At 39.1% G+C, this 26,906-nt stretch overlaps 1 protein-coding gene across 9 annotated transcripts in view; it reads left to right on the top strand.

The window, feature by feature from the left end:
- Window positions 1–25,111, top strand: part of KIF21A (kinesin family member 21A) — an 88,550-nt gene extending 63,439 nt beyond the window's left edge. For 2 of the 9 annotated variants that reach the window (XM_054178822.1, XM_054178819.1), the window contains 14 exons: window positions 188–208; window positions 3,807–3,867; window positions 4,082–4,136; window positions 5,271–5,482; window positions 9,682–9,792; window positions 10,292–10,420; window positions 11,878–11,916; window positions 13,894–14,030; window positions 14,744–14,924; window positions 15,217–15,381; window positions 15,960–16,077; window positions 18,557–18,727; window positions 21,515–21,714; window positions 23,899–25,111. In XM_054178822.1, coding sequence (XP_054034797.1) covers window positions 188–208; window positions 3,807–3,867; window positions 4,082–4,136; window positions 5,271–5,482; window positions 9,682–9,792; window positions 10,292–10,420; window positions 11,878–11,916; window positions 13,894–14,030; window positions 14,744–14,924; window positions 15,217–15,381; window positions 15,960–16,077; window positions 18,557–18,727; window positions 21,515–21,714; window positions 23,899–23,992 — 1,694 coding nt within the window. In that variant the 3' untranslated portion in view covers window positions 23,993–25,111. The remainder of the gene's footprint in view (window positions 1–187; window positions 209–3,806; window positions 3,868–4,081; window positions 4,137–5,270; window positions 5,483–9,681; window positions 9,793–10,291; window positions 10,421–11,877; window positions 11,917–13,893; window positions 14,031–14,743; window positions 14,925–15,216; window positions 15,382–15,959; window positions 16,078–18,556; window positions 18,728–21,514; window positions 21,715–23,898) is intronic. The other 7 variants (XM_054178823.1, XM_054178820.1, XM_054178828.1 and 4 more) reach the window with 5 other exon arrangements.
- The last annotated feature ends 1,795 nt before the right edge of the window (window positions 25,112–26,906 follow it).

The following is a 26,906-nucleotide window of genomic DNA, read 5'->3' as shown; positions in this document are numbered from 1 at the left end:
ATTATCATATCCTAGTAATTTTGAAAGTGGCATCATACGTCTGTTACGGCATCTATTCTACTTTTCAGGAGATGATATTAAGAAAAATTGAGAATACATTAAGTACTTTTGTTTTACTGCTTTTTGTAAATGGATATGTTTTGATTGGAGTGTTGCTTTTCTTTCCTTGTTGCTGTTATTTACACAGACCTAGATAGCATACCGATGGGTAAGTATATTTAGCTCTCTGTGTACTGTACAGCTGCATGAGTTACTAATCATTCACGTTCACTAACTGGTGCATCTTAGAATTTGTGATGTGTGTCAAGTTTGCCTGTAGATGTACTCATTGCCGTGAGCTTACAGAGCATTTCTTCCTTTATGAAACCACTCATAGCCCTTCACGTTAGTAAGATTTGTCAGATAAGAAGTGAGCACAGGAAACAGAACTGTATTTCAGATTTACAGCTCGTTATTGAGAAACACATAGCATGGTCAGGCTGCATAAAGCTATATTGCTCTGCTCTAGTTGTAACAAATTCTGCTCATCTTTTTAGGTCTGGCAAAAAAAAGTTAAGTTGCAGGTGATTTTTAGCCTTTTGCAGCTAGCATGTTTTGTAATGTAAATATTGTATAGAATGCAAACTACATCTGATTTTTTTCATCATGGATTTAGTTACTGACTTCATTGATGTCACTGAGGAAATGAGTCTTTTATTGACATTACTTTTCCTCAATACATTATGCTTTTCTTCCTTCCCTTATAGCCATAAAATCAGCTGTGCTTGAAACAAATTCTTGATATCAGTAACAATTCTTTTTGTAACACCTTCTGTTACTTTTAATGCTGTTTTGCTATCCTGTGCTAGTTTGCATAGGCATTTGAAAGATTTCAAAAGCACAAGACTGCCTGAAACTGTATTGGTCATCATCTAGTGTAAGAAGGCAAGAACTTTGCCAGCTTTCTGAGAGGTTTCAACTGAAGACCTATGTCAGGGCATCATGCTGCATACAGCCAGTACTTATTCAGGAACCTCAGTGCCTAATATCATGGTGTACCTAAAATAGACTTTTAAAGTGGGGGAATGTGTGTGTGTGTTCACCCTACTGGAGAGAGAGCACTATTTCTCCATCCAGGAAGTTACCACTGCATTTTCTTTAGCCTTGAGCAGGCTTTTGCTTATTAACAGCATCTGGATGCAGTAGAAAGATGCTTGTTAAATGTGTTGAAATAGCTGTACCATCAAAATGTTTGTGGAGTATATCTCATGAAAGAAGCTCTTTAACACTTTGCCAGCATGAACTCAGGCTTTTAAAACACCTAAGCCATTTGGGACTATGCTAACACTTTACAGGAAGTAATCTTCACTGTGGGTGCATCTTATCTGAATATACCATACTAACCTCAGTCCAAACTGAAATCCAGACTGCTGATAGTCTGTATTGTAGATCACTAGTGGCTAAACGTTTTTGGTTGTTGGGGCTTTTTTTCGGTGTGGAGTTCAGACACTGCAGTAGTGAGGCTTTGAGGCTGGGACTGACTGACTGATTAGAAGGGATTCTGTTGGTGCAGAGGCTCCCTTACTACCTGCTGCAATTCTCCCAAGTGGAAGTGTAGGTGGCAGCAGATCTGGAGACCAATTTCACTAAGCTGAATGACAACTCAGTGGCAATAGTCAGCCAACCTCATCCCAAGCCAGAGGGTTTGCACTTCCACAGTGATTGTCCACCATTCCTTTGACGACTATTTTCAGCTATGATATCCTCAGAAGTTCTCAGCCATTTGAATATACTTGGCTTGAAGTTTGGGGATTCCTCGATGAAGTTGTGCACCTACATGCAGGGCGTAGGAGTTCATTTTGCAGCAAAACACATCACAGGCTCAAATCTTTACCTTGAGAATTGGTTTTCAATGCATACCTGCCTTGTGTGTGGATGAGCCACCTGTCATTTGCTAACCCATCTACTCTAGTAAAGTGTTAACAGGACCACAAAGTCAAGTCCTGAAATGATGCTGAATGACTCCTTCCTGCAGGAGCTACTTTTCCTTCCTACTGGTGACATCTGGATGTTCATGGATGTGACTCATAGCCATGTACATACAGGTTTTGAGAGGGCTGCTTGAATGCAGTTGCATCTGGATGAACCATGCTGGTGTACTGCATTCTACCAGTATTGTCCAGTTGCCTCTGCATGAGGATGAAGGCAAGTTAGCAGAAAAGTCCTGGTGTTCTTCATTCACTGGCTTATTAGCAGCTCCTCACAAGCTGTACTGCCTTTACTAATTTAATTGCTGCTTTCATGTCTTCTCCCTCTTGCAGATTCTTGCTCTTCTGCCTCTTCTCATTTCAATTTGTTGCCTGTGAAAGCTGACTGCAAGTTCTTTGAGAAGGTCATGAAGTAGTAATTCCCCAATATGAATCTTAAGCTTTAAAATAATACATTTATTTTATTGATGCTGCTTTTGTGCCATGCTGGAAGGATCAGTACTCTAGATCCCCTCTTCTGCAGGAGGCAGAGCATGACAACACACAGAGAAAAGATTTAATGTGGGCTCTAATCCAGAATGAGACAAACCAAAAAGAGGGCTATTCCTTGTGACTCTGCTTTCTCTGTATTATTGTTATAATTCTTAATTAAGAGTTACATTATTAGTTTTAACAAAGCAGTGGAGTACCTCTGAAATGTGTTGTTGATGTTGGTGCTAGATTGATGTTTCAGTTTTTGTCAGGAGGTTTTTAGGTAGACCATGCATGAGAAGGCAGCATTTCTCTCCCTTAATTCCTTCCAGGATTCAACTGGAGACCATACATAGAATAATTTTGATTGGAAAAGACCTTTAAGATCAAGTCCAACCATTATCTGACTCTACCAAGTCTGGTACTAAATCATGTCCCTTAGCACTATGTGTGTGTGTCTTTTAAGCACCTTTAGGGATGATGATTCAACTGTCTCCCAGGGGATCCATCTTTCCTTCCTGGGGTGTAATTGGAGGTTATTTAACCCTTAAAATGTCATGATTCTATTAATTATGGAGTTCACCTGCAGGAATATATTACCTATATTCTTCAATTATGCTAAAATATATTATTAGAATAACATTCAAGTTAGGGGACTTGGTTTCCCAACAGTTTGGAACTGAACTTATTGTCTCAGCTAAATGTTTTGTACCATTTGCCTGCAGACATGTTAATCTGATTTTGAGAGTGTTTGTGTACGACATGCATGTTGGTTTTGTCTTTTGTGGACAGATTTGTGTACCCATTTTACTTCAATAGCTGTTCTCCTGAACAACTTAATTTTAACATTAACTGCAGTACAATTAAATATCTTTTTAGGAAGCAATTCTGTAGTTTTAAATGATGGCATCATCCTGTTTTGAAAGCTAAATGCCTATATAATAGAAGCGCTTGTTTCTTGTCAGCCCAAATTGTGCCATCTATAACTAGACTCTGTCTTGGAGCAAGAATTTTACAAAAAGATGTAAGAAAAGGGGGAGGAAGAGACATCCTTACTGTCCATCGACTTACATCCTGCCTCTCCTGTGTCTTACATTAATTTTCTTTGATTTGTCTTTTTTTTTCTTCCGGATTTCCTTCTAGAATTTATTTCTGGTTCTCTGTCATCCCTGTTGCTCTGCTACAATAAATAGAGGACCACATTTAGCACAGTATGCCTAGCAATTAGTCAGGACACTTTGAAAACCCCTGCCTTATGTGTGCTGTTCATCTACATTTGACATTCTGGGTTGTTTCATACAGCACTTAATACCTTTACATCTTGTTGTAGATGGACAGACTAACATTACTCTTTTGGAAACTTTCTAGAAAATTTGGAAGATAGTAGTGATGAGGATGCCCCGTTGCATAGTCCTGGGACAGAAGGGAGGTAAGCGATCTTTCTTAACATATAACTGGATCTAGTTCTATAAAAATTACTGTCACTTTCTTTTTGTAACACGTCATGTATCTACTACAAGTTACTGCTGGTATTGTTTTGTTTCACTTTGCCCACCATATCAGTAGACAGAAGCATCACAAATACACATGCTGGAAAAGCAAAAGTACTGTTTTATCTAACTGTGATGCAATTTTTCTTTTAGTTCATTATCTTCAGATCTTTTGAAGCTTTGTGGTGAAGTCAAACCCAAAAGCAAGGTAGGAATGTTCTTCCTTTGCCTCAATGAAGTCATGCAAGAGGTGAAGTGGTGCATTTGTGTGATACTCCTCTCTGAGAAGCAATGTGTAAATGTGCTTTTTCTATAATTTGTGGTTAATTTTTTAGGGTTTCAGAATGAATTATGGTTTAGTTGATTAGATAGTGTTGGATGATAGGTTGGACTTGATAATCTCAGAGGTCTTTTCCAACCTGGTTAATTCTATTCTATTCTTCTAATTACCGTCAATCCAAAGCAGAAGTTTGATCTGCAGGTTCTTACGTACTTCCAATGCCATTGTAATTATCTGGACTGGCTGCAGTTTAATATTAATGAAATGGAAACTGAAAGTGTGTGCACTGATTGTGATTCTGTTTCTGTGCTCACAGAAGCATAAACCAAGTTTGCAAAGAAGCTTAGCCTCTGCTCTTCTAACTGCAGTTGTTTTGGGAGAATATATTCATGTTGGCTGTTGCATTATTGGTAGTGTTTGTTGGGCTGCAGCTCTTTGAACTGAATGACTTTGGTCTGAATATGTTGATGTAAGATAAGTGTAACTTTTGTAATGGCTGTGTTCAGACTGTAGTGGCCTTTCTTTACCTGAGGAACAGAGCTTAATTTCACTGCATTATTACACCCGACAAGTATGACAAGCTTTTAAAGAAAGCTTGCACAAAACTTGACTCTTTTGTGAGGATTCATGTTGCTTACAAACTGATGAGATGCTGAGTGAATCCTACTCCTGTTAGCCTAAACTACTTGAGAAGTGACATTAAGAAGCAGAGCTCTTATATCAGCAGCAGTGTAAGAATTCATGCTTTGCTTTATTCCTCTCTGCTTTACAACGTTTCACTTGGATAAACATTAGAACACTAATGTCCTGTAGTATTGGTGGGCACTTGTAGTTGGTTGAAAGGATACCTTTGGAAACCCATTGTCAAATCAGCATTTCATGATGTTCAATTTGAACTGCATCCTGAAGAGTAGAGGTCAGCTCTTTGATTTTAGTTTCCAAAGGTAATTGCCAAGCAAATTGAGGTGGATGCTAAATACTAGCCACTGGTAAGCTTACATGTAGAACTCCTGACATGTAATGTGAAATGTGTGTCACAACTTGGTTTTCATTTGTCTTCAGGCCCGACGGAGGACCACTACTCAGATGGAATTGCTTTATGCAGACAGCAGTGATGTGGTCTCTGACATTAGTGCTGCAGACTCTTTGTCTGGCCCTCTTGCATCAGTTTCAGAAACACAAGAAAGTGGGATGGCTGCTGACGCAAATGACACTTCTGCTAGGGACAGAGAGTTTATTCCCCCATCTGGCTTACCTTCTAAGATAGGCGGCATGTAAGTTTGCCATGCTGTACTAATTATCTTTTGCTTTTAAGAAAACCTGCATGTTTCAAATTTCTTGTAATCTATTACTTTAACTTTACAAAGAAGGTTGATAAACTGGAATCTTGCTGAATAATACTTCTTCTTTTCTACCATCACATTTTCAGAAAGTATAAATACACTGTTGTAAGTAATGTGTTATGAAAGAGAGAAATTCTGTTAAGTTGCTTTGTCATAGTAAATTTACAGTAGCCTTGTTTCTAAGTAGTGGGAAAAATTCATCCAGTATAGGTGCTGTGAGGAATGCACATTCTAGGGAGATAGATAGAATCTGCTTAGAAAAGAGATTGATTAAAAAAACAAACAAAAATAAATCACAACCCAAAGCCCCACACCAAAACAAAAACACCCCAAAACTTTATAAAATATAGCAATACTATCTGTATAAGGTCCTAACTGTTAGGTAAAACCTCTGTGAGTCGTTTGAGTGAACTATGCTTAAAATGAAGTCTATATATTAGCAGAGCATGCAAGTGTGAAGTTGAAAGAATACTTGAAAGCCCTATCATAGAGTATTAGGGTTTGGAAGGGACCTGCAGAACTCAAGTCCAACCCCACTGCCAAAGTAGGATCACCTAGGGCAAGCCACACAGGAACGCATCCAGGCAGGTCTTGAATGTCTCCAGAGGAGACTCCATAATCTCTCTGGGGGCAGCCTATTCCAGTGCTCTGTTCACCCTTATAGTGAAAAAAAATTTCCTTATGTTCACATGGAACTTCCTGTGCTTTCACCTGTTGCCCCTTGTCCTATCATTGGACATCACTGAGAAGAGCCTGGCTCCATCCACCCAACACATTGCCCTTCACATATTACAAACCTGGATGAGATCACCCCTCATTCTCCTCTTCCCCAAGCTAGAGACTCAGCTTCCCTTCCCTACTTCCTTTCCTTTTCAAAAACTGGAGTGACATTTGTTTTCCTCCAGTCCTCAGGCATCTCTCCTGTTCCCCACAGGCTGCAATTGGAGAATAGTTTTACTTACTGAAAGTATTACTTGATGCCAAATAGAAACAATGGAAAAATATAAATTGGGGCCAACATGTCTTGCCTACATGCACTTTCGCTTTTACACTCCCTAATGCTGTTCTTTTCATATCTACCAATGTCATAGCTGGTTATTAGTCATTCACTGCTAGAGATCCTGTTCTTGGCTTTCTAGGTACTAGCTCCTATATTGCACTTGCCGCATTCAGTGATATGGAAAAACTGTCCCATAGCTATCTTCATGTTGCAGATTCTGGAATTAGGCATTTTTTCACTATCTGTCTGTCCTATTTGCGTAATGCATTTATGGCAGTCTCCATCTAATATACATTTGCAGTGTGTTCTTTATACTGTGTATTTCTAGCATGTGCTTGAGGTGACAATCATGAACTATAAAACACTGCTGATAGCAATTATTAACCCATGCTGATGGCTTCAGTGCATTTTACATGTAGAATCTGCTTGGAAAGAATGCTCTTGGGGGTTAGTATAGGTGAAGAAAACCACTTGTTTCTGCAGTTAGTATGAGATCACTAGAGACTTGTGAAGCTTCAAGATTTAAAACGTCAAGTGCTATGACCTGGCATCCAAGACTCAGGTAATACCACCTTTTGCCTCACTTCATCTTCTAGAATGGTATCTATTTGTGAAAGTGAGCCAGCAACAAGGCAAAACAAGAATTTCTAAAAACTATTGTGTGCACCTTAGCTACATGCTGTCAATAAGTCAATTGAATCAGCAGTAGGCCTTGCATATATTGTGGTTTGTTATTGATCATGTCTTAGTAAATAAGTAATTAAAAAATTCCCACAATCAATCTGCAGTTAATTCCTCACTGTAACTGCGATGCTTTTTCAAAATGGGAACTCAGTATTGCTGATTTTGCTGGTTGCTGGTCATCACTGAAGAAGGGGTCTGTGTTTGAGCCATCTGGCAATCCTGTGGGCCTGTAGTGCAGTCATATCTCTTGTAATAAAATACATTCTTCTGGAGAAGAATGTGGTCTCATCTGCAATAAACATAATCTTCTTTGTGCTACTAACTTAAGTGGCATTCAGGGATGTAGTAGAAACATTAACAATGATCCAAAAGATGTGTTTTCTGGAAGTAACAGAAATTAATATATGCTTAGATGCAAATTTACTTGTTTGTATGTAAGTAAAGTGCTCTACTCTGGAGACAATTCACTTTTCTCAAATCTTTGGTCACTCAGAGAGGCACCTAAATGCATATTTGGTTGGAATTCTGTTTATAAAGATTCTAGTGCTGTTGTCCTTTATTCAACTTATCTACAGCAGCCACTTCAGAGCAGAGTGGTCTCCTGCGACAGCTCTTTTCAGATGTCTCTGATATCCTGGGGAATCTAAACGGTCACCAGAAACCTGTAGTTAAGCATCTTGCTCTTTTCATTCAGATTGTTGACATCATATGAAGTTCATTCCAACTAGAATGACACATTATTTGCAGGCTTTCAAAAACAATTAGTAATAATATCATGCTCTTTACACCTTCTTCTGAGAAAGTGCCACTGTGGAGTCAAAGATGGAAGACCCAAGGGGCAGAGAGAGAGTGAGCAAGAGGCTTGGTGTCTGTGTATGCAGAATGCTGGTATGGGGCAGAGGAACTTGGATTCCAGTTTCTGGTTTGGTTTATTTAATCTGGTAGCTGCTCATAGATACATAGGTAATCATGGCAGTCAAAACTATAACCCAAGTTTGTCATCGAGATGAAAGACCTAGCCACCAGGCTGATACTATGATTTGCCTTGTGACACCAGGGCTTTTGCATTCATAAAGTTACATTAGTCCAGCATAAAGAGAGAGAGAGGGAGCATGTCCTGTTCCCCCTCTTTTTATGTTCTTTGCAGAGTATGCCTAGAGGTGAGGGAGTCCTGCAGAGAAATAGGCACTCTGGCCTTGAGACAATTGAACCCTCCTTTCCCCTTTTGTGTATTTTAACTGCTAGGCTTTTCTGCAAAACTGGACAGATTGTCACCTGTCCTCCTTTTCCTGTCTCTTGAAGACCCTGGGGGGCACTCTAGGGTCTGCATTAAACTCTTGGCACTATGTCTACACGTACAACCTTCACCTTCCAATTAAGGCTAGTTTAGTATCTGTATGGTTGAGACAGTTGGTCTTGGCTAATTGAGTCAAGTAGCCCTTGCTGATTGTGCTGTCCTTGTTAAATCATGTTATTCAGCATGCCAGTCCCTAGATGGATTTTTGTCACAGCTTTTTTCCTGTGGAAAATTGTGGGTACATAGATCCAGACTTGTAAAACTCTGAAACTACATGCTAGTTAGTGTCAGGCTGAACTTTTTCTATCTAATAAAGTTGTGTGGCATAAATGTATTCTGTCTTTTGGGAAGTGTTTCTGGTCCTTATGCTAACAGTAACAATTTCTAAATACAGAGTGGGGTTGTGTCTGAAGGATAAACGGAAGCCAGTGTCCAGCTAGTGAGAAACAGTTCAGAAGAGTAGAAACCATGCCCTTATTTTATTATCTGACTGTGGTGAAATCATTCTGACACCTAAATAATCTTTTCACTGGTTTTAATGGGGAGTAAAAGGTTGGGAGAAAGACCACAGTGACTGTGAACTGGAATTATTTCAGAGAAAGAGCTAGAGAGACAAAGGACAGATGGGAAACAAGGAGGAAGGCAAGAGGGGATGGTGAGAAGCAATGCTTCTACTTATAATAGACTGTCAATGCCTAATTTTGAATTTCTTCTTGAAACATGAATGTGTTAATGCAAGGTTTAATTCATACTCAAGCATTGATTTCTCTGTTCTTCATGCCTTTAAGTGGTCTATTTTAGTTGAATGTTGTGGAATCTGAAATTTTAGATCTTAATCAGACCTTTCATTTTCTCAGTGATCTTAATTTGAGATGCATACTGTGCTGTATTTCTTTTAGTCAGTAATTTTTATTACTTAATTAGTAGATCTCCTTTGCATATTTAGTATCTGGCTCTTCAATATGTTGATAGACTGTGGAAGTTGATAAACTTAGTGTATTTTTACATTAAAATGCAAGAATGAATGTAGAGTCTGTATATTCAAAAGAGACAATAAGAGATGAAGCATGTTCTGAAATGGAGAATGATGGCTAATGTCAGAAAAACAGTTTTGTAAATGTCCTTAAAGTAAGATTCTTCTTGCTTTAGTTCTAGACAGCCATCTCTGTCAGAGAAGAAGATACCTGAGCCTTCACCTTTAGCAAAGAGAAAAGCCTACGAGAAAACAATGGAAAAGGCAAAGGCAAAAGAACAAAAACTGTAAGATTTTTTTATTTATTTATGAAAAATATGTTTTTTTATATTTTTTCTAGGACACTTCTTATTGTTGCCATTTATATTTGTCACTGTGGGGTTTTTGTTTGCTTCATTTTGGTGGGGGTTTTTTTCCAGATTTTTTTGAGAAAATAGCTCAGGACCAGAGCCCTGAGAATTGTCTCAGAAAAGTCCTTCAGAACTTTTTTTTTTTTAAATGGAAGACAACAATTTCTCTATGAAACTGCAGTTTTATAAAAATTTCTTCATTTTACATGTGTATTTTCTGCTTGGAGCTTTCACTGTTAGCATGTAAAGTCTGAGTGTTGTGCCACCTTGTACTCTGCAGCAGTTTGTAGTCTTAAGTTTACCTTCTCGGGGAAGCATCAGTAGCTAGCATTATTTATTCACTTAAGAAAAGAGCATCTAATATTTGAGCCATGTTGCATTTAACTTTTCTAACCATTCATAACCTGTTAAAGAAGATGTTCTTTTTTTCTTGTAGCTCAGATTCTGGAGCCCCAGAGGCTAGTCTGTCACCTCCTACTTCCCCACCAAGCCGGCCCCGTAATGAAATGAATGTTTTTAGTCGTCTTACTGTTTCTCAGGGAAACACATCAGTTCAGCAGGATAAGTAAGTCACAGAGGGAAGCCTCAGCCCCCAACAGAGGAACTGCAAAGTGCATTCAATTTATCAGTGTAGTATCTGTTAGGTGTTTTGCCCTTCTGCAAGACCAGAGGAGATATTTCTTATCATTTGGTGTAGTTTTGGAATAAAATATTTTAACCCCCTATAGAACCATTATGGGGGAAAAAAAATTCAAGAAAAGCAATTTCCTGCTGAACCTCGTTTCCTGTTTTCTAGGCTATGTTTATGTTCGTAGTTTTAAACCCAAACTAGAAAAAAATGGTAGATTTTAGATGTATGTGTATTCGTGTGTGTGCTTACACTTGAAAGTAGGATTTAGCTGACAATTTAGGAAATAGTGCTTTTCAGTTATTTGGTTACTCTAGCCTTTCTGAGAGTGCTGTCACAATGGCACCTGGGAGGATGGAGTTTTGAAACAGCTAGAATATCATTGTTTAGGGGTTATGCGAGCTATGGAACAAACTGACTGTAGGAGGTGATCTGGAGAAGCAGATGACATTCATACCTTGTTTAGCACAGCTCAGTTTCCTCACATTAGACATTAATTAGGAGCCTCACTCCAAACTGCAGTGGACTTGCACAAACTGTTTATAGGTTTCAGTGCCAATACTAGTGCTATGCAGTGCTTAAAAACTGCAGATCGGACTTGGAATAGACTTCTAGTTCTGACTGTAGCAAAATTGCTCCTGTTGGTTTACACTAATATCTTTTAGGGTGGTTTTGTTCTGTATGGTTTTTTGTTGGTTGGTTTTGGTTGTGGTGGTTCCCCCTGCCTCCAGTGGTCTGCAGTGACCACATGCCAAACAAGGCTTTCAGTAGTTTAACTGTGCTTGTAACTTCTATCTTCACTGTTACCTGTATCTTACTGATAACTTCTGCCTAATCATTTTCATTTTCTCTGGACTGACTTTGAAGTCAATTGAAACTGCAGAATCTGGTTTGAGCTGGAAATGAAGGATGTCTTAAGACCTACTGCAGATGTTCACATCTGCATTTGTGTGTGCAATTTTTCTTGTATTTCTTAGTTTTTATTTTTAAGGTCTTATTCCAGTGGGCTATCAATATGTTTAATAGTTTTATGCTTATCATTTTCCATGCTTCTATACTTAACAGGCATTGATGTTCAGAATTTCTTTTCCTTTTGATATTTTCAACAAGCATTTTGTGAAAAAGGTTAAATTATGAATCCATCTTCACCTTTTACTTCTTTGTCTTCTGTAAAAAATGTTGGAGAAATAACTAATGTCTTATCTGGTGTTACTCAACTTCCTTGGCCTGTATTACATGGGTTTGAGAGATACCCTGAGCAATGCGTCATACCGTTTGTGGACTGGCATTGCTTTTGTGAATTGGCCATGCTGTAGTTTTACTTTCATATGGAGGCTTTACTTTGCTGATACCTATATTCTTTCTCCTCACAATTCCACCACTGTTGATTATAGGTCTGATGAAAGTGATTCCTCTCTGTCGGAGGTACACAGGTACTTTCCTCTTTCTCTTTTCTGTTTTCTTGGCATCTCACTGAAGCTATTCCAGTTCTCAAGAAATTTCATTTTGCTGCATGAATTTTCCTGATACTTGTACACTGCTTCTTTTCTGCTTTTGCCAGAAGTTTAAAAAAGTAAAATTATGGTCAAGCATGTCTTCCCATCACCTTTTTTAGGGTGTTCTTTGTTGTTGAGCATGTAATTATTTTTTTTCTTCTGTTTTAAATGATGTATGGTTTAAAGCTTTCCTTAGACATATTCTTTCTCTTTATTTTCTTTTAACAAACAGGAGTAGACATTGTCTTAGGTTTTATATGCTTCTCTTTCTGTTCTTCTTGTTGTTCAGTTGTATGTCACTAAAAATTAAATCCCCGTGTAAATAAAATTTAATAGTGTTTTTCTATTATGATCTTACGATAGTACTCACAGTGGTTTAAGAGATGGAAGAAATATCCCCACTCGTGTTCATAAGATGTGGCTTAGGATTTTGTTACCTAGTGAAATATTTAGTTTATCAAGAGGAGGACAGTCAAAGGGGTAACAGTAATGTGATGGTGTCTTTGGTTGCTGTAGCAGTCAGATTTTTTTTTGTCTATAGATTTCAGAACACTGCACATAAAAAGCTAGCTTGGTGATGTGAGTTTTATATGACTTGTCAGGAGAACAAATAAGTGAGAAGACCTGTAGAATTAACTCCAGCCTAGAGGCAGCATGATCCTCTGGGGAGTAGTATGGGGAGAATCATATTAGTTTTACCAGATTTTGAAAAACAAAAGCCTAGAGACCTAAATTAATAAAGTAAATCATTCGTGTGTTCTTGAAAACTTAAAAAGTGCAGATTGGAAGCTGAATGCCTTTCCAACATGAGGAAATTAATGGCAATTACAGCAATAATAATATTAGAATAATCTATTAAAGCATTGTGGAGGAGTGATGAATTATGTGAATGAAGATGTCCTGAGCACTAAAAATGTACAAAGTAAGGATTTTTAAGACTGCACTAGAAAAAACAGCTAATCTTCATCAAGTTAGACAGTACCAAGAAGGACTTCCTTCCAGTATCACGCTGCTGGCAACGTAACAGAATTTTTACATTTTCCTAGATCATCTCACACTCCTTGCTTTGTGAGATAAGGCTATGGTTTAGTTTGCTTTTTCTCAGAGTTGTGTGTAAATCCCAGAAGGGTATGACAACAAGTCTTAAAGCAGGCTGGTTAGGTCACAGCATTGCATTGCATGTGCATGAGCATTGCCTTGAGGCTTTTCTGTGTTGCAGAAGTCACTGGGATTCAGTGTGTATGCAGTTGTATGCATGGGATTTTAGAATGCTAAATAATTATTTGGTGTTGAACTGAGGAGTTTTTGCCGACTAAGTTACAGTCTCCTGGCACCACCATAGAACTAGCTATGAATTCCCAGGAAGATTCCTCTGGATTCTCTGGACTCCAACCATACTCCCTTTTAGCCATTTCAGTAGAAGCTTGGCATTGGGTACAGAGTGCTGAAGGGAAGCTTCTTCAAGCATACAAGTTAGCAGCAGTTCTCCAAGTCTGCCCATAGAAGGCAGTTCATGTGAAATGCCTGCTGAGTTTGGAACTGGCAGTGTACATTGTTTGCTCCATTTTTCAGATGTGCTGTTTAGGTTAAGGTATTGATATGCAATTTGTAGTCTTAGGGCTGGTCCTGGGGATCCAGGAGCTTTAAGCATCCTGGTTCTTTCAGAATTAGACTGACTTTCCCATGTACCCAACATGCAGCATCCTTTTCATTTGTTTGTTTTTGTATGTGATTTCCTTTAACTGATAGTCCAGCACCGACACTTGTTAAAGCTAAATGCTAAAACTCCTTACATAGTTTATAGGTATTTAGCTGTTTTCCTTTCACACATAAGAAAATTTCCTTGTATTTAAGTAAAATAATTTTATCTGTGTCTATTACTATGCCAAACTCACATTCTTCCCTTCCCTTTAGGGGCATAATTAACCCATTCCCTGCTTCAAAATGCATCCGATCATCCCCACTTCAGTGTATCTATACAGCTGAAGGGCATGCCAAGGCTGTGCTTTGTGTTGATGCAACTGATGACCTTCTCTTCACTGGATCTAAAGGTTGGGAAAGCTCTATGCATCTATGTTGCTTTGATAACTTGGGGTAGTGTGACATTCTCCTGTGTTTAGTGCTGTAAATACAGTGGAAGATTGTGAGGATCTATTTTGCAACGTAAGATGAAGAAAGATTTACAACAATATAAGCTTTTTATTTCAATGTGTAATATTTGGCCATTTACTTGTAGTGGCATAAGTAACTATAAAGAATAACACTAACATTTGTCAAATGCTATGATGGAGCCAATCCTAATAGCATGTGTAACATAATGTGCAATACAAAGTAATAGCCTCAAGTTTGCTGTAGAGGTGGGAATTAGCACATCTTTGGCTTCTCCTGATCAGTGGTCTTGAACTAAAAATTATGTGGTTCTCTTGGCCTGTCATAATCCAAACTTTACAGCTTCTAAACTGTCTGTGTCTTCACTTCCCCAGAGATGGGATTTTATCCTTTAAAAATGCAATGGGAGCTAATACACACAACATTTAATGATTAACCTTGCTGAGTTTTGATGATGGTAAATGATGTCCCTGTGTATTCTTTAAGACCTGTTTAGTTAGGCTGTCTTTCTGCAGTGCATACCTAAGTGGAGGGATATGAGAATGTGAATGAATTCATGTAGTGCTTTGAATTACTGCATTTTGGAAAACATTAATCCTCTGTTTGGGTAAAGGGGTTTATTATTCTTTTACCCTTTTTGTTTGTCTTTATTTAGATCGCACCTGTAAAGTCTGGAATCTGGTAACTGGACAAGAGATTATGTCTCTAGGGGGTCATCCAAATAATGTTGTTTCCATAAAATACTGCAACTACACTAGCCTGGTCTTTACAGTCTCAACCTCTTACATCAAGGTGTGGGACATCAGAGATTCTGCCAAGTGTATTCGGACATTGACGTAAGTATGCTAAACTTAAATGCCAAGAGTTTAAATGTGTCTTAACTTTAGGTAAATTTGATTGTTTAATTAAATAGTGCAGCACAGTGTAATTCAAGTATACCATTTTCTGAGTCTTTAAGCTTTGCATGTGTGTTTTTATCATGTTTGCAGTTGGCATTTTGCTCAGGTAAATAGGTTTGATTTTAAACTGTACATAAAGTAGGAAAAACATAACAATGAATGGTTTGGTTTCTGTTTGTGTGGGTTTTTGTGGTGGTGTTTTTTTTAACTCCTTCCTCTCTGTACTCAGGTCTTCAGGCCAAGCAATGCCTGGTGATGTGTGTTCAGGAAGTACTAACAGAACAGTTACTATCCCAGCGGGGGAGAACCAGATCAATCAGATTGCACTAAATCAAACTGGAACATTCCTCTATGCAGCTGCTGGAAACTCGGTGAGGATGTGGGACCTGAAAAGGTACTGATCATCAGCAGAAGAGAATGTTCTTCTTGTGGTTATGTATGCATATAAAAAGTCAGTGACTATGAAACAAATTGAGTGATGTGTTTCCTGTTTATGTTAATCTCTTTGAACTGGGCAAAATATGGTCAAGGTGTGTGGATTAAATAGTCCATGGTGTGGTGGTTACCGAGATTAAGGAGGTGCTCATAATTTTCTCATGTGTTAAGGTTATGGTGAACTGTTTTAGTAAAAATGTTTGGGAAAAACACAATGTTTTAAGATAGGCACTATAAAACAGATGCTTGTAAGGTGACAGATGCTATAACAGCACTTTTCCAAACAGAACCTGCTGCACCTATAAACTATGTTCAAAATACAGAGAACAATTTGAGGGGTCTGATTTGTCTGTACTCTGTTTGTTTAACATAGATTTAACATTTAGTCAGGGATATGAGCAATAGAACATATGTAAATGGGAGCATGAATAGTGAAGACAAGAGGGAGATAAAAAGTTCTGTTCTTGCAGAAACTGTTCTATAGACTGTCGTTGGTCTATGGAAAAATAACAAATGTTTATTTTCTTACTCTTGAAGATTTCAGTCTACGGGAAAGCTAACTGGTCACCAGGGTCCTGTTATGTGCCTTACTGTAGATCGAATTTCCAGTGGACAAGATCTTATTGTCACTGGTTCAAAGGATCATTATATAAAGGTAAACTAATTTCTTACTTAACTCTTCAGCAGAAGTGACTTGCATCTCCGTATTTTAAATGTGATAACCAAGATAGGAATTCTTTCATCAGTTGTAAATAATGTTTAGTCTCAGTAAATGCTTACCACTTCAGTGTTACTTTTATTTCATGGTGGAACATAGATGAATCGTTATCTGTACTTACATTTTTACTTAATTCCCCACAAGGTTGACAGACTTGAAGAAATATTCCTAACACCTACTCTTAAGTAATATTTAGCTCCTTGAAAGTATCTTAAGTCAGAGTCTCTGCTTTGGAGTGCAGGCCAAATTGGTTAAGCAGAGACATTATGTGGTCCTCACAGAAGAAAGCCTGGGGTCTGGCCCACGCTCTTGCTTAAGTGTTACCCATGTTATGAGCTGGGGAAGGAGATAGAGGTCAGCGCATCTCAGCCAATACACCAATCTATTTGGTGTATTCATTAGCACATAGATTGCTCTGAGTTCTGTTCAAAGAACAGCCAGTGGCATTATAATGCTATTCTGCTTCTTGGCATTGTGATTAATTCTTTTGAGCAGAGGGAACCTGTCTTTTTGGGGGTTCTGTTTGGAGTTTTCCCTTTCCCTTTTTGTTTTGGCCAAACTCAGGTAAGGGGGGTTTGAATGCACAAGCTCCTCTTTGTTAGGACTATGCCCAAACCACTAGACTTTTGGGAACTATATGTAGTCTTCTCCATAAAGCTGACCCTCATGCTGCAAAGAACATGTGATTCATAAAACCAATAACAAAATGGACAAGATATGCTAGCTTGTTGTGAGGGAGTACCTTTCATTCTGGTCTCATACTTCTCACATTGGAAAAAGTCTATAAACACTCTGGGGGGGTGGAGGGGGGGTGGGAGGGGAGGGTGCGGCGAGGCAGGCACTCGAGTTGGAATCCAACTGAGTTTCTCATCAAGGTAGGCTTTCTCCTTTTATACTGCCTTTCTTGAATGCTTGGCTGTACACTAAACCAGTCACAGAAGACAGCCTGGGAAGTGGGTGCACACCTGTCCGCAGTCCCCATGGTTAGAGGCTAGAGGATTCTTAGGCACAGGGCAGTAGAGAGAGGCTCTTGGTAATGACTTTTCTGCAGAATTTAGAATATTGGGTTAGTTAGGACCTAGCATCCTGGCACATGAATCAGTGAAGAACCTTAGTGGGGAAAACAGAATGTGGTCATGGAAGGCAATTATAGCATTCTATCAATTCATGTGACAAACAGGGAAGTGGAAGGGCATTTAGGAAAACAGCTGTAAACCGTTAGGAAGTAGATCTGCCATTTTTGTGTGCTCTTTGCTGTGGGCAGGCTACATAAATCCTTAAGTGGCTGCCTACTTCTTGACTTGCATCACTAGACTATCCGGGGATATTCTGGGGCTCTGTGTGTTCTGCAAGGTGAATTTGTCTAATTGTCAAGCCACTTCAAAGAGCATAAATGATCTGTATGTGCATGGTCAGAGCAGCAGTCTGGGAATTCTCAGTGCTTCTGCACATGGGTATGTCCATGGCGGGTAGCAGGTCCGGTCACAGGTAATGTTTCTCCCTGCCACTGGAAGCTACTGGGTACTGTGCCAGGGATATTAGTCACCTCAGTCCAACTGCCTAATTTTTCTGGCATATCACTGAACTTCTTTGTTACAACTGGAACTGATGCATTTTAATTGAATGTGGTACCTTTTTAAGCTACCTTTAGTTCACTTCAGCTCTTCTTTTACACTGTCAGCCTCTCTTTTTTTTTTTTTTGCTCCTAAACTCGTTCTTTTTAAAAGGTCAATGAAGAGCAAATAACAGGAGATGAAATATGACATTTGCTTGTGAAACAGAAGTAGTGGTTTTAAAAGTTACAGCTCATCTGTGAGACTTCTGGCTCACTACAGTGCAAAATGAAACAGGGTTGCTTAGACTGCTGTGAAGTCCTGAGGAAGATTGATTATGCCTGAAGCTGTTAAAACAGACTCAGTTAAAGAATTTAGTTTTAGACCCCATTCACATATCACAGGCAGAAAGAGGTGTCTAGTCCATGGAAAGCAGCAGGATATAATGGTATGTAACCACTGCCACAACAGCTTGGTTAGAAAAATACATGAATTTCTCTTCTTGCAGTAGCCTGTGCAACTCTCCTGGTAAGAGTCATGTTTCCCATACTCATGGGCTTTGTTTTTCTAGCTCACCACCCAGTACAAGCAAGCTTGTCCTTGTGAAGATGCAGTGTGTTCTGTAACCACATAGTAGCACTTTTTCAGATCAGTCTTCTCTGAAGTCAGTGAAGCATGCCTGCATAAGGCAAGAGGTGGAAAAAGAGAGAGGTGTGGTTCTAGTAGATAAATTCTGTCAAATATGCATCATGATACAGTTATAAGACTTTCCAAGTTTTCCCTCTGAAGTTACTTCCTGCATGTCATCCAAGCTGGTTATATGGCAGATAATTGTATTTAACATATTTGATTATTTATTTCAGATGTTTGATGTGACTGAAGGAGCTCTTGGAAGTGTAAGTCCTACACACAATTTTGAACCTCCTCATTATGATGGCATTGAAGCTCTTGCTATTATGGGAGACAACCTTTTTAGTGGATCCAGAGATAATGGAATTAAGAAATGGGATTTGTCTCAAAAAGACCTTCTTCAGGTAATAAAAAAATGCAGCTAATGTGACAGTCATGATGTGTTTTCAGGCTGTATAAATTTTCAGGCTCATACAATCACAGAATTATAGAATGGTTTGGGATGGAAGAAACCTTCAAAGGTCATCTAGTCCAACCCCCCTGCAGTGACCAGGGATGACATCCACTAGGTCAGGTTGCTCAGAGCCTTGTTAAGCCTGACCTTGAATATCTTCAGGCATAGGACTTCGACTACCTCCCTGGGCAAGCTATTCTAGTGTTCTCCCACCTTCATGGTAAAGAACTTGTTCCTAACATCCTAAATCTACTCTTCTCTAAATTCAAACCATTGTGCCTTGTCCTATCACTACAGGCCTTTGTAAACAGTTCCTCTCCAGACTTCTTGTAGGCCCTCTTCAGGTACTGGCAGGCTGCTATTAGGTCTTCCAAGAGCCGCCTTTTCTCCAGACTGAACACCCCCTGCTCTCTCAGCCTGCCCTCCTACATAGGACAGGTGCTCTAGCCCCCTGAATAATTTTTGTGGCCCTCCTCTGGACCTGCTTCATCAGGTCCATGTCCTTCCTGTATTGAGGGTTCTGGAGCTGGATGCAGTACTCCAGGTGAGGTCTCAGCAGAGCAGAGTGAAATGGCTCTGTCTTTTTCTCCATTCATCTCTTTATGCAATGCATTCACATACCTAATAGTTCGTTTGTTGTTAGAAGATATTTGCTGTAGGTTTTCATTGGGGTGAGGGTGTGTGAAGAGAATGGAATTTGGGAGAAGGGATGTGTGCAAAAAGGAGTTCAAATCCAGGGTAACATTGAAGTTAATTTTAAGTTGTTCTGACATGGAGAACTGATTTTGGGCTACTTGCTATAAGCCAGTCTGTTCTTTTGTGTCTTATGAAAAGTTGTGGAAATAGAGATAGTGGATTCTGTGTGAGAAATGGAAGGCAGGAGATAACCTTGGCTTTGGAAAGCTTTTATTGGATACTAATAATTTAAGAATTTTATGAGGGAGGAGTGCATTTAATGTGTCGACTGATAACAAGGACATTTGTTACATAATAGAACATTAAAGTTTTTGGACATGACAGAATAATGGACAGGTCACTTCAAAAAGAAAATTTCATTATGGGCATACTTAGTATTCCATAAATATACAAACGTTCTTGACCTTCTTTCAGAGTTACCCTGTTAAGTGCCTGTTCCTTTTCATAACACTACTAAAACTTTACAGTTGAACTAAGAACTCAGAAATTAAACTTGTTACGGAAAATCTTCACCTGACCCTCAAAATAAGAATATGGGAGTAGAGGTCAAGTAGTGTGTTCCTGTGGACTGGTTGTATCATTTCTCTTGCATTCTTTTTGGTATGTGTGCACTTCATAGTTTTTATACTTCATGTTCCACTGTTTGGTAGTTGTAAAAGTAAAATGGAATTAAAATTATTTCTCTTCTATAAAATGTGTGTTTTTCAAGGAGGTGAGACTAAAGCATTTGACAAAAGAATGTAAATTTTTTTTTTATTCACTGTCTCTTTTGGGGAGTGAAGAAAAGTGCTGTCACTTTTGCTAATTATTTGATAATTCAGAGCCCACTGGCAGGCACACAGTGTGAATTTGGCCGGCTGGTCCAAGCAATGCCAACGTTGTAGTTAGATCAGGTTGCTGAAGGCCTTGCCCAGCTGAGTTTTGAATTTCTCCAAGGTTACAGATTGCACAGCTGCTCTAGGTGATCCATTGCATTCCTTAAATTGCTCTTACCAGTCAGAATTGTTGTTGCAACTTTCTTTTGGTATGTATGCTTGACTGTTGTAGGTGAAGGAAATGTGGAGTGTAAGAACAAGTTCTTTCCACAGAGGGCCTGGTTTGTCATACCTGTTAAACAAGTCTACAACCGATGAAAACTATTTAGCAAACGTCTTATTCAAAAGAGTTTGGAGATCATCTACTTCACTTGGAGCTGTACATCTGAAGACACAAAACACCACTGTGACAAAACAAAGCTTTTTTTAAGAGCTGTTCCCCCTCCTAATTTCATAGTGTTGCAGGACCAGACCAGCAGTATTGTGGTAGCAGTTTGTTACAGATAAAATGCCAAGATGATCTTAGAAAGCTGAACCCACTCTGTAACATGAGAAAGGCAGCAACACAAAGTAGTTCTTACCAAACTGGAGAAGTCTCTCCTGGTCCCCTGAATAGCCCAAGTTTGCTGCATTTTATTTCCCCAGTGTTAGTAACAAACAGGTATTCATATTAGTTGGTCTGTGCAGCATTTTACTTTGAGTTTGCAGGAAAAATGTTGTTGTATTTCTTCAATAAAGAATGAATGTGTCTTTTGTTGTGTAACTTCACAAAATCAATTTATAATGGGGAAAGAAGAAAGGAGGAAGGCACAGGCAGAAACAGTTTGTCTCCCTGGTGTTTTTTTCAGTAGGTTTTGGCTTTTTCTTTTGTGCTTTATAGCTGCTTTAAAGACAGACCTGAAATATACAGAAGCCATATATCAAATAGGCATTCAAATATGCATTTGAACACGTGCAGATATAGCATTATCCTAAATAAGTTTCTGTTGTACATCAGGTCACTTGTGCACATTGGATTTTCTTCTTGTTTTTCAGTATTATTTCACAAAGAGAGAAGCTTGTGGTATAGGAGTAGCCTCATGGAAAATAGTACCACCCTTGCCCTAAAGGAGAAGCCACAGGGTTGGGATATATTTAGAGTCCTGTAGCAAATCAACTACAGAACGTGGAATTTTTCATCTGGAAGTTTTTGCAGCCCTGTGAGACTTGTCTGCCTTCTTTTTCAGCAAGTTCCTAATGCTCATAAAGACTGGGTGTGTGCTCTTGGGCTGGTACCTGGCGCCCCAGTTCTTCTCAGTGGCTGCAGAGGAGGCATCCTCAAGCTCTGGAATGTGGATACCTTCGCACCTATTGGGGAGATGAAGGGACATGACAGCCCTATAAATGCAATCTGCACCAACTCCAGCCAGATCTTCACAGCAGCAGAGTGAGTTTGTCTTTTCCATCAGCCTTTTCTTTCCATAGCTCTGGCTAGAATTCTGTCCGTACAAATGCATTTAGGAGATCTTCAGTTGTCTTAAGTCACTTCATAGCAAGCATGGGGGAGACCTGCCCATGTCCCTGAATGCTAACAATCTACTGATCTCTAAAGTGGGGTACATGTACCCTGAGGAATGTACAGCATGATCTGTTGGAATGCAGGAGGAAAATATAAATGCACATGGGAGGTGGGGGGGATACTTTAAATTTTTTTTAGTGGTGGGGTGCATGAGCAAAAAACTCTGAAGCCTGCTTGTCTGCAGGATAGCAAGGAGATTTTGGCAATAGCTGAGAACTCTACCAGCTTGTCTCTACAGTTGGCCTATTTGCAGCTATTCCTGACCCCTGGGAATTTTTTAAGAGCTGTGATACGTGGTTGTGTTTTGGGGTTTTTGTTTGGTTTTAAGTGCCAGTGTATAGCAGAAGCTTTGCAAACCATCCTACTCTCCTTTAAAACACCTTGGTTTGACTATTTGCTTTCTCAGTGAAGTGAGAAAATTTGAGTACCTGGACTTGACCAAGATTAACACCTCATTCTGGAGAAAGTGCAGGAGATGGTAGCAGAACCTGCTTATTGGTGTGGTCTGAGCAGAGGAGCTGTGAAAGCTGTCATGTTAATCTTCTAATGCCAATCATAGAAGCTTCTGAATTCTGAGATGAAAGCAGATCTTTCTGAACTGAAGAAGGATTTCTATGTTTAGTGGCCAGTTGTAGGTGGTTTTTTAAAATATTAATAGGATTAGAGAAGTCAAAGCTTCTGCCTAAAGATTAAGTTTAGAAGATGTAAGTACCTCAAATATAAAATACCAGCGTTTTGGTTGGCATTTGTAACATTGTGGTGAAGGTCTACAGATCTTAGGGTATGCTGAGAACTTGCACTGGAGTGAAGGCTCAAGTCAGAAAACCCCTACAGTATGATAAGCTCTGTTCTGACTATTGCCTCCTGGGGTTTTTTTGAGCTGGTTAAAAGGAATATGTGAGTCGGTGTTTGCTAGTTACATGGCTCAATGTTTGCACAGGAAAAAAAAGGCAATTTAACAAGACTAGTTCTTTCATTTCACTTTCTATGTATGGCAATACAAGTTACATAACCTGTTGCATGTGCTACTTGCATATACATTACAACTGTGTAAATAATAACTGTTGCCAAAGGCACAGAATTAGAGCTTGCCTCTCCTGGGCTTCTGAACAGTAGCTCACTAGAGGGCTTTTGTCAGAGACACCCACAAAAGAGGCAGCAATAGCTACCCAAAGTGTGGCTTCATTGCTACCAAAAATTACCCAGCAGGCTGACAGGTGGTGAATTCAAGGTTCAGTTGTCAGGCAGGAATGTGCTACTACACAACTGATTCTAAGTTTTTAGCAATATCTTTCTAGAAAGATGAACTAGCATGCGGACATGCTCACTCAAAAAAGTGAAAACCTCCTATTCAGGGATACCCAGAAATGGGTTCAGTCACCCAAAAGCAGGCTGCAGAGGGTTCTGATGGGTTTTTGTGGGGGAAGATGATTAAGCACTTTATGGTCTTGTGGTTCTGTGCTTTTGTTACCTTTTCTTATTACAGACTGATACCTCTCATGCAAAGGAAGTGTGTTTCAGGTCCTGTTTGATTTAACCTATTAAAGCTTTTCACACTTGTTTTGATGGCAGGAAGCAGCCTTGTCCTGTTGAGTCTGTCTCTTGATCTGTCTCTCTGATTCTGTAGTGCATTGGCCTGTTTGCCTGTCGTCTGCTGAGTTGCAAATAGTTACATGATGGAAGCTGTTCTCTGATGTTAGCCTACTTAAGCCTCTTACCATTAATTGTATTTTAAAAATATAAGTAATAGCAGAGTTTTACTTCCCTTGGAAACAATCTTTATACTTGCTTAAGTCATTAAAGCTAGTAGCCAGTGCAGTGAGAACATTCAAGACTCTTGAACATTGTACATTCTATACTGCAAAGTCTCCTGGAGGCAGAATGAGCTTTGTATATCCGTTAAGGAATCTTATTTTGGCAAAAACGTCTTTCTGAATAAGACATCTGAGCTTTTAAGAGAGTTCCCCTGCCCTCCTCCTCCCACCTCTTACCCAGTCTAGTACCTGGCTCTAATACTGCTTTGTGGTGTGCTTTTTCCCCCCTTTTTTTCAGTGACCGGACTGTGAGGATCTGGAAAGCTCGAAATCTAATAGATGGACAGATCTCAGATACAGGAGATGCAAGTGAAGATCTTGCCAGTAATTGAAATTAGGGGGATAAATTAATGTATTGATGAATTTCACGTGCACTGTATGCAGTTTGCTGCACGCTCATTAGGTAAAACACTGATGATGGGAATGAACTGACAAGTAAGAATGAACTCTTCTAATAGACCTGCTGTCCTTAAAATATGTACTGTATATAAGGAAAAAAAGAAACACCTCTTGGTAACACACTTGTCTCAATGGTCACATATATGTGTTTGTGTTCTATGACTGAAGTTGTGTGCTATTTGTAACACCTGCAGTTTAACTGGAAATCAGTCTTAGCTAATGACCACCTCAAAATTATAACCTGGAATATAAACCAAAAATGCTCTGCTGTATTTCACTCACAAATATGATCAGTTGTTTTGTGTTTTAGGGTAGCAGGAGGATGATTATGTCCCAGTAACAAGCCTTTGATTGCAGCAGGCAATTTCAAGATTCTAAAGGTCACTTGCACTGTTTTTAGTAAAGTGAAGTGAATAAAAGATGAGAAGGAGCTGTAATGACACATCTAACTGACATGGCTGTATCCTACTAACAGCAAATGCTGTATGATTTGTGTTAATGTTCGCATATATAATCCTTGTTGACCAAAGTTGTGCAGCTATGTATACTCTGCTCAGGACTAGAACTCAAATGCTCAGAAACTGGTATGTTTTATTAGTGTTTTGCCTACATTCTATAATGACTAGGTGTTCTTAATATCATGACAGAAATATATCTTACTCTATTTTTTCTTATGGATTTGTTTCTGTCATCTCGTTTTCTTTTTTTAAAGCAAAAGGTCTTTCCTTTTTATCTGATTTTATATGCTGCTAAATGTATTTTAAATACACTGTTTTGCAAACCTTGGCAGTTACTTTGGGAACTGAACCATGTGTGTTGGAAAAAGCTGTGTAAATAGAGGGTTGTATAAAGAAAATATCTTACCTTGTGCCTGTGTGACTTCTAAAGCTCTTAAGAGTGTGGATATTGAGGGAGGATGTATATTTACCCCACTGCTCTGAGTATTAATTTGTAAATTCTGCAAATTTAAAAGAATTGTGTAGATTCAGATAGTGTTTGGATATTGGGGAGGTTCTGTTTATGTTTGATGTTGGGTTTGGTTTGAGTTTTTTGTGTTTGGTTTCATTTCTGTTTTTGTTTGTTTCTGGAAAAGATCAGTCTGTAAATTAGAGCTTCTGTAGGTAATGCTTAAATAAAGATGTGAATGTGAACTACTACTTTTTGTCTTTATACGTGCTTATATATAAAAACAAAACAAAGAAGCAAAAAAGTCACTTCCCTTGCAAAAGCCCTGAATGTAAAATGTAGTTTTACACAATGTGGGTAGAATAGCTTGCCCAGAAAGTGTTCTGGTACCCCACATTTGTTCTTGTTGACCATTTTGATACGATTTCAGAAAACTAGTAGAATTCACTTAGAATAGAATTAACCAGATTGGAAAAGACGTTTGAGATCGAGTCCAACCTATCATCCAACACAATCTAATCAACTAAACCATGGCACCAAGCACCCCATCCAGTCTCTTCCTAAACACCTCCAGTGATGGTGAGTCCACCACCTCCCTGGGCAGCCCATTCCAATGGCCAATCACTCTTTCTATGAAGAACTTTTTCCTCACCTCGAGCCTAAACTTCTGCTTGCACAGCTTGAGACTGTGTCCTCTTGTTTTGGTGCTGGTTGCCTGGGAGAAGTGACCAACCCCCACCTGGCTACAACCTCCCTTCAGGTAGTTGTAGACAGCAATAAGGTCTCTTCTGAGCCTCCTCTTCTCCAGGCTAAGCAATGAAGCAGATGACTCCTGTTAAGAGGTGACAGTTCTTATCTTACTACATATTGTCTGTCAAACAAATTTCTGATGCCTCTTACTAATCTTTGGAGGAATTATTTCCTTTGCAGCTCATCTTGAGATGAAAATGCATACTGCTTGCAACTTGAAGTTACTGATTCATTCCAAGTTTTAGCAGAAATGAGTAATCATATTGTTAAGAAACAGGTTAGTTAAATAGGTTGGTTAAAATAAACAGCAGCAGTACCACTTACTTATTGTGCTATTTGACTACTCAAGGGGTACACACAAGTTCTGGGACCATATCACAACTTTGAGCAAAACCGCCAGTGGAGAGTGGATTTGCATGTAAGGTTGAAGAGGCTTTGTGTGCCTGGTGGAGGGTTTCTGTACCACCTGGCCCACTGCTTAAAGACCACCCACTGTGCCAAGCTACATAAATGATGCCAGCAGCTGAACGCTCATGAATGCCATCTGGGAAGCCTAGGTAGTTCAGTGTTTTCAGTGTGTATGTTTAAGATTCATGTGACTACTGTGTTTTGCAGCTACAGGACAAAAGTAGTTACAAACCTAGGAAGCGGCTGCCTGCTGCTGCTGGTCTGCTCTGACTTAATGGACTATTTGGCGAGGGGCTGTTGTGACAGCAGGTTCTCTCTGCTGCTGCTTGACAGCACAGACACTGTCTTTTATGATGCTGTCTCTTGATAGACACTAATATAGTTTAGATCATGTATGTATGGAAAGATAAATTACTTGTTCATTTTCAGTCTGGGAAGATAATCCACCCAAACCAGATCTTACTCTAGAATACAGCTTTACTCTGAAAGTTATTGCCATGAAGTGGAAGAAAATTGTCACTTTGTAAATGTCACAATATCAGTGTCCTGTTTTAATGGAGAATTCAACTGTTAGGTTTTTTCCCTAAATTTCTAGTTTGTGCTATGAAACTACACATGTGACAAAGGATAATATGAAATTTTATGAAAGGTAAGCACTGGACTTTGATAGTCTGAAGATGTTTTATTAGAAAACAATAACAAAACAACCAGAACTGAAGTGTTCTGTGAAAGATTAATTTTCTAACAATTTGTGGGAAAAGAATGGTGGAATTCAGAAGTTGA

Source organism: Dryobates pubescens, chromosome Z (assembly GCF_014839835.1).
Source record: "Dryobates pubescens isolate bDryPub1 chromosome Z, bDryPub1.pri, whole genome shotgun sequence".
NCBI lineage: Eukaryota > Metazoa > Chordata > Aves > Piciformes > Picidae > Dryobates > Dryobates pubescens.
Note: the sequence above shows the minus strand (reverse complement) of the source record. Positions and strands in the feature narration are given on the sequence as shown.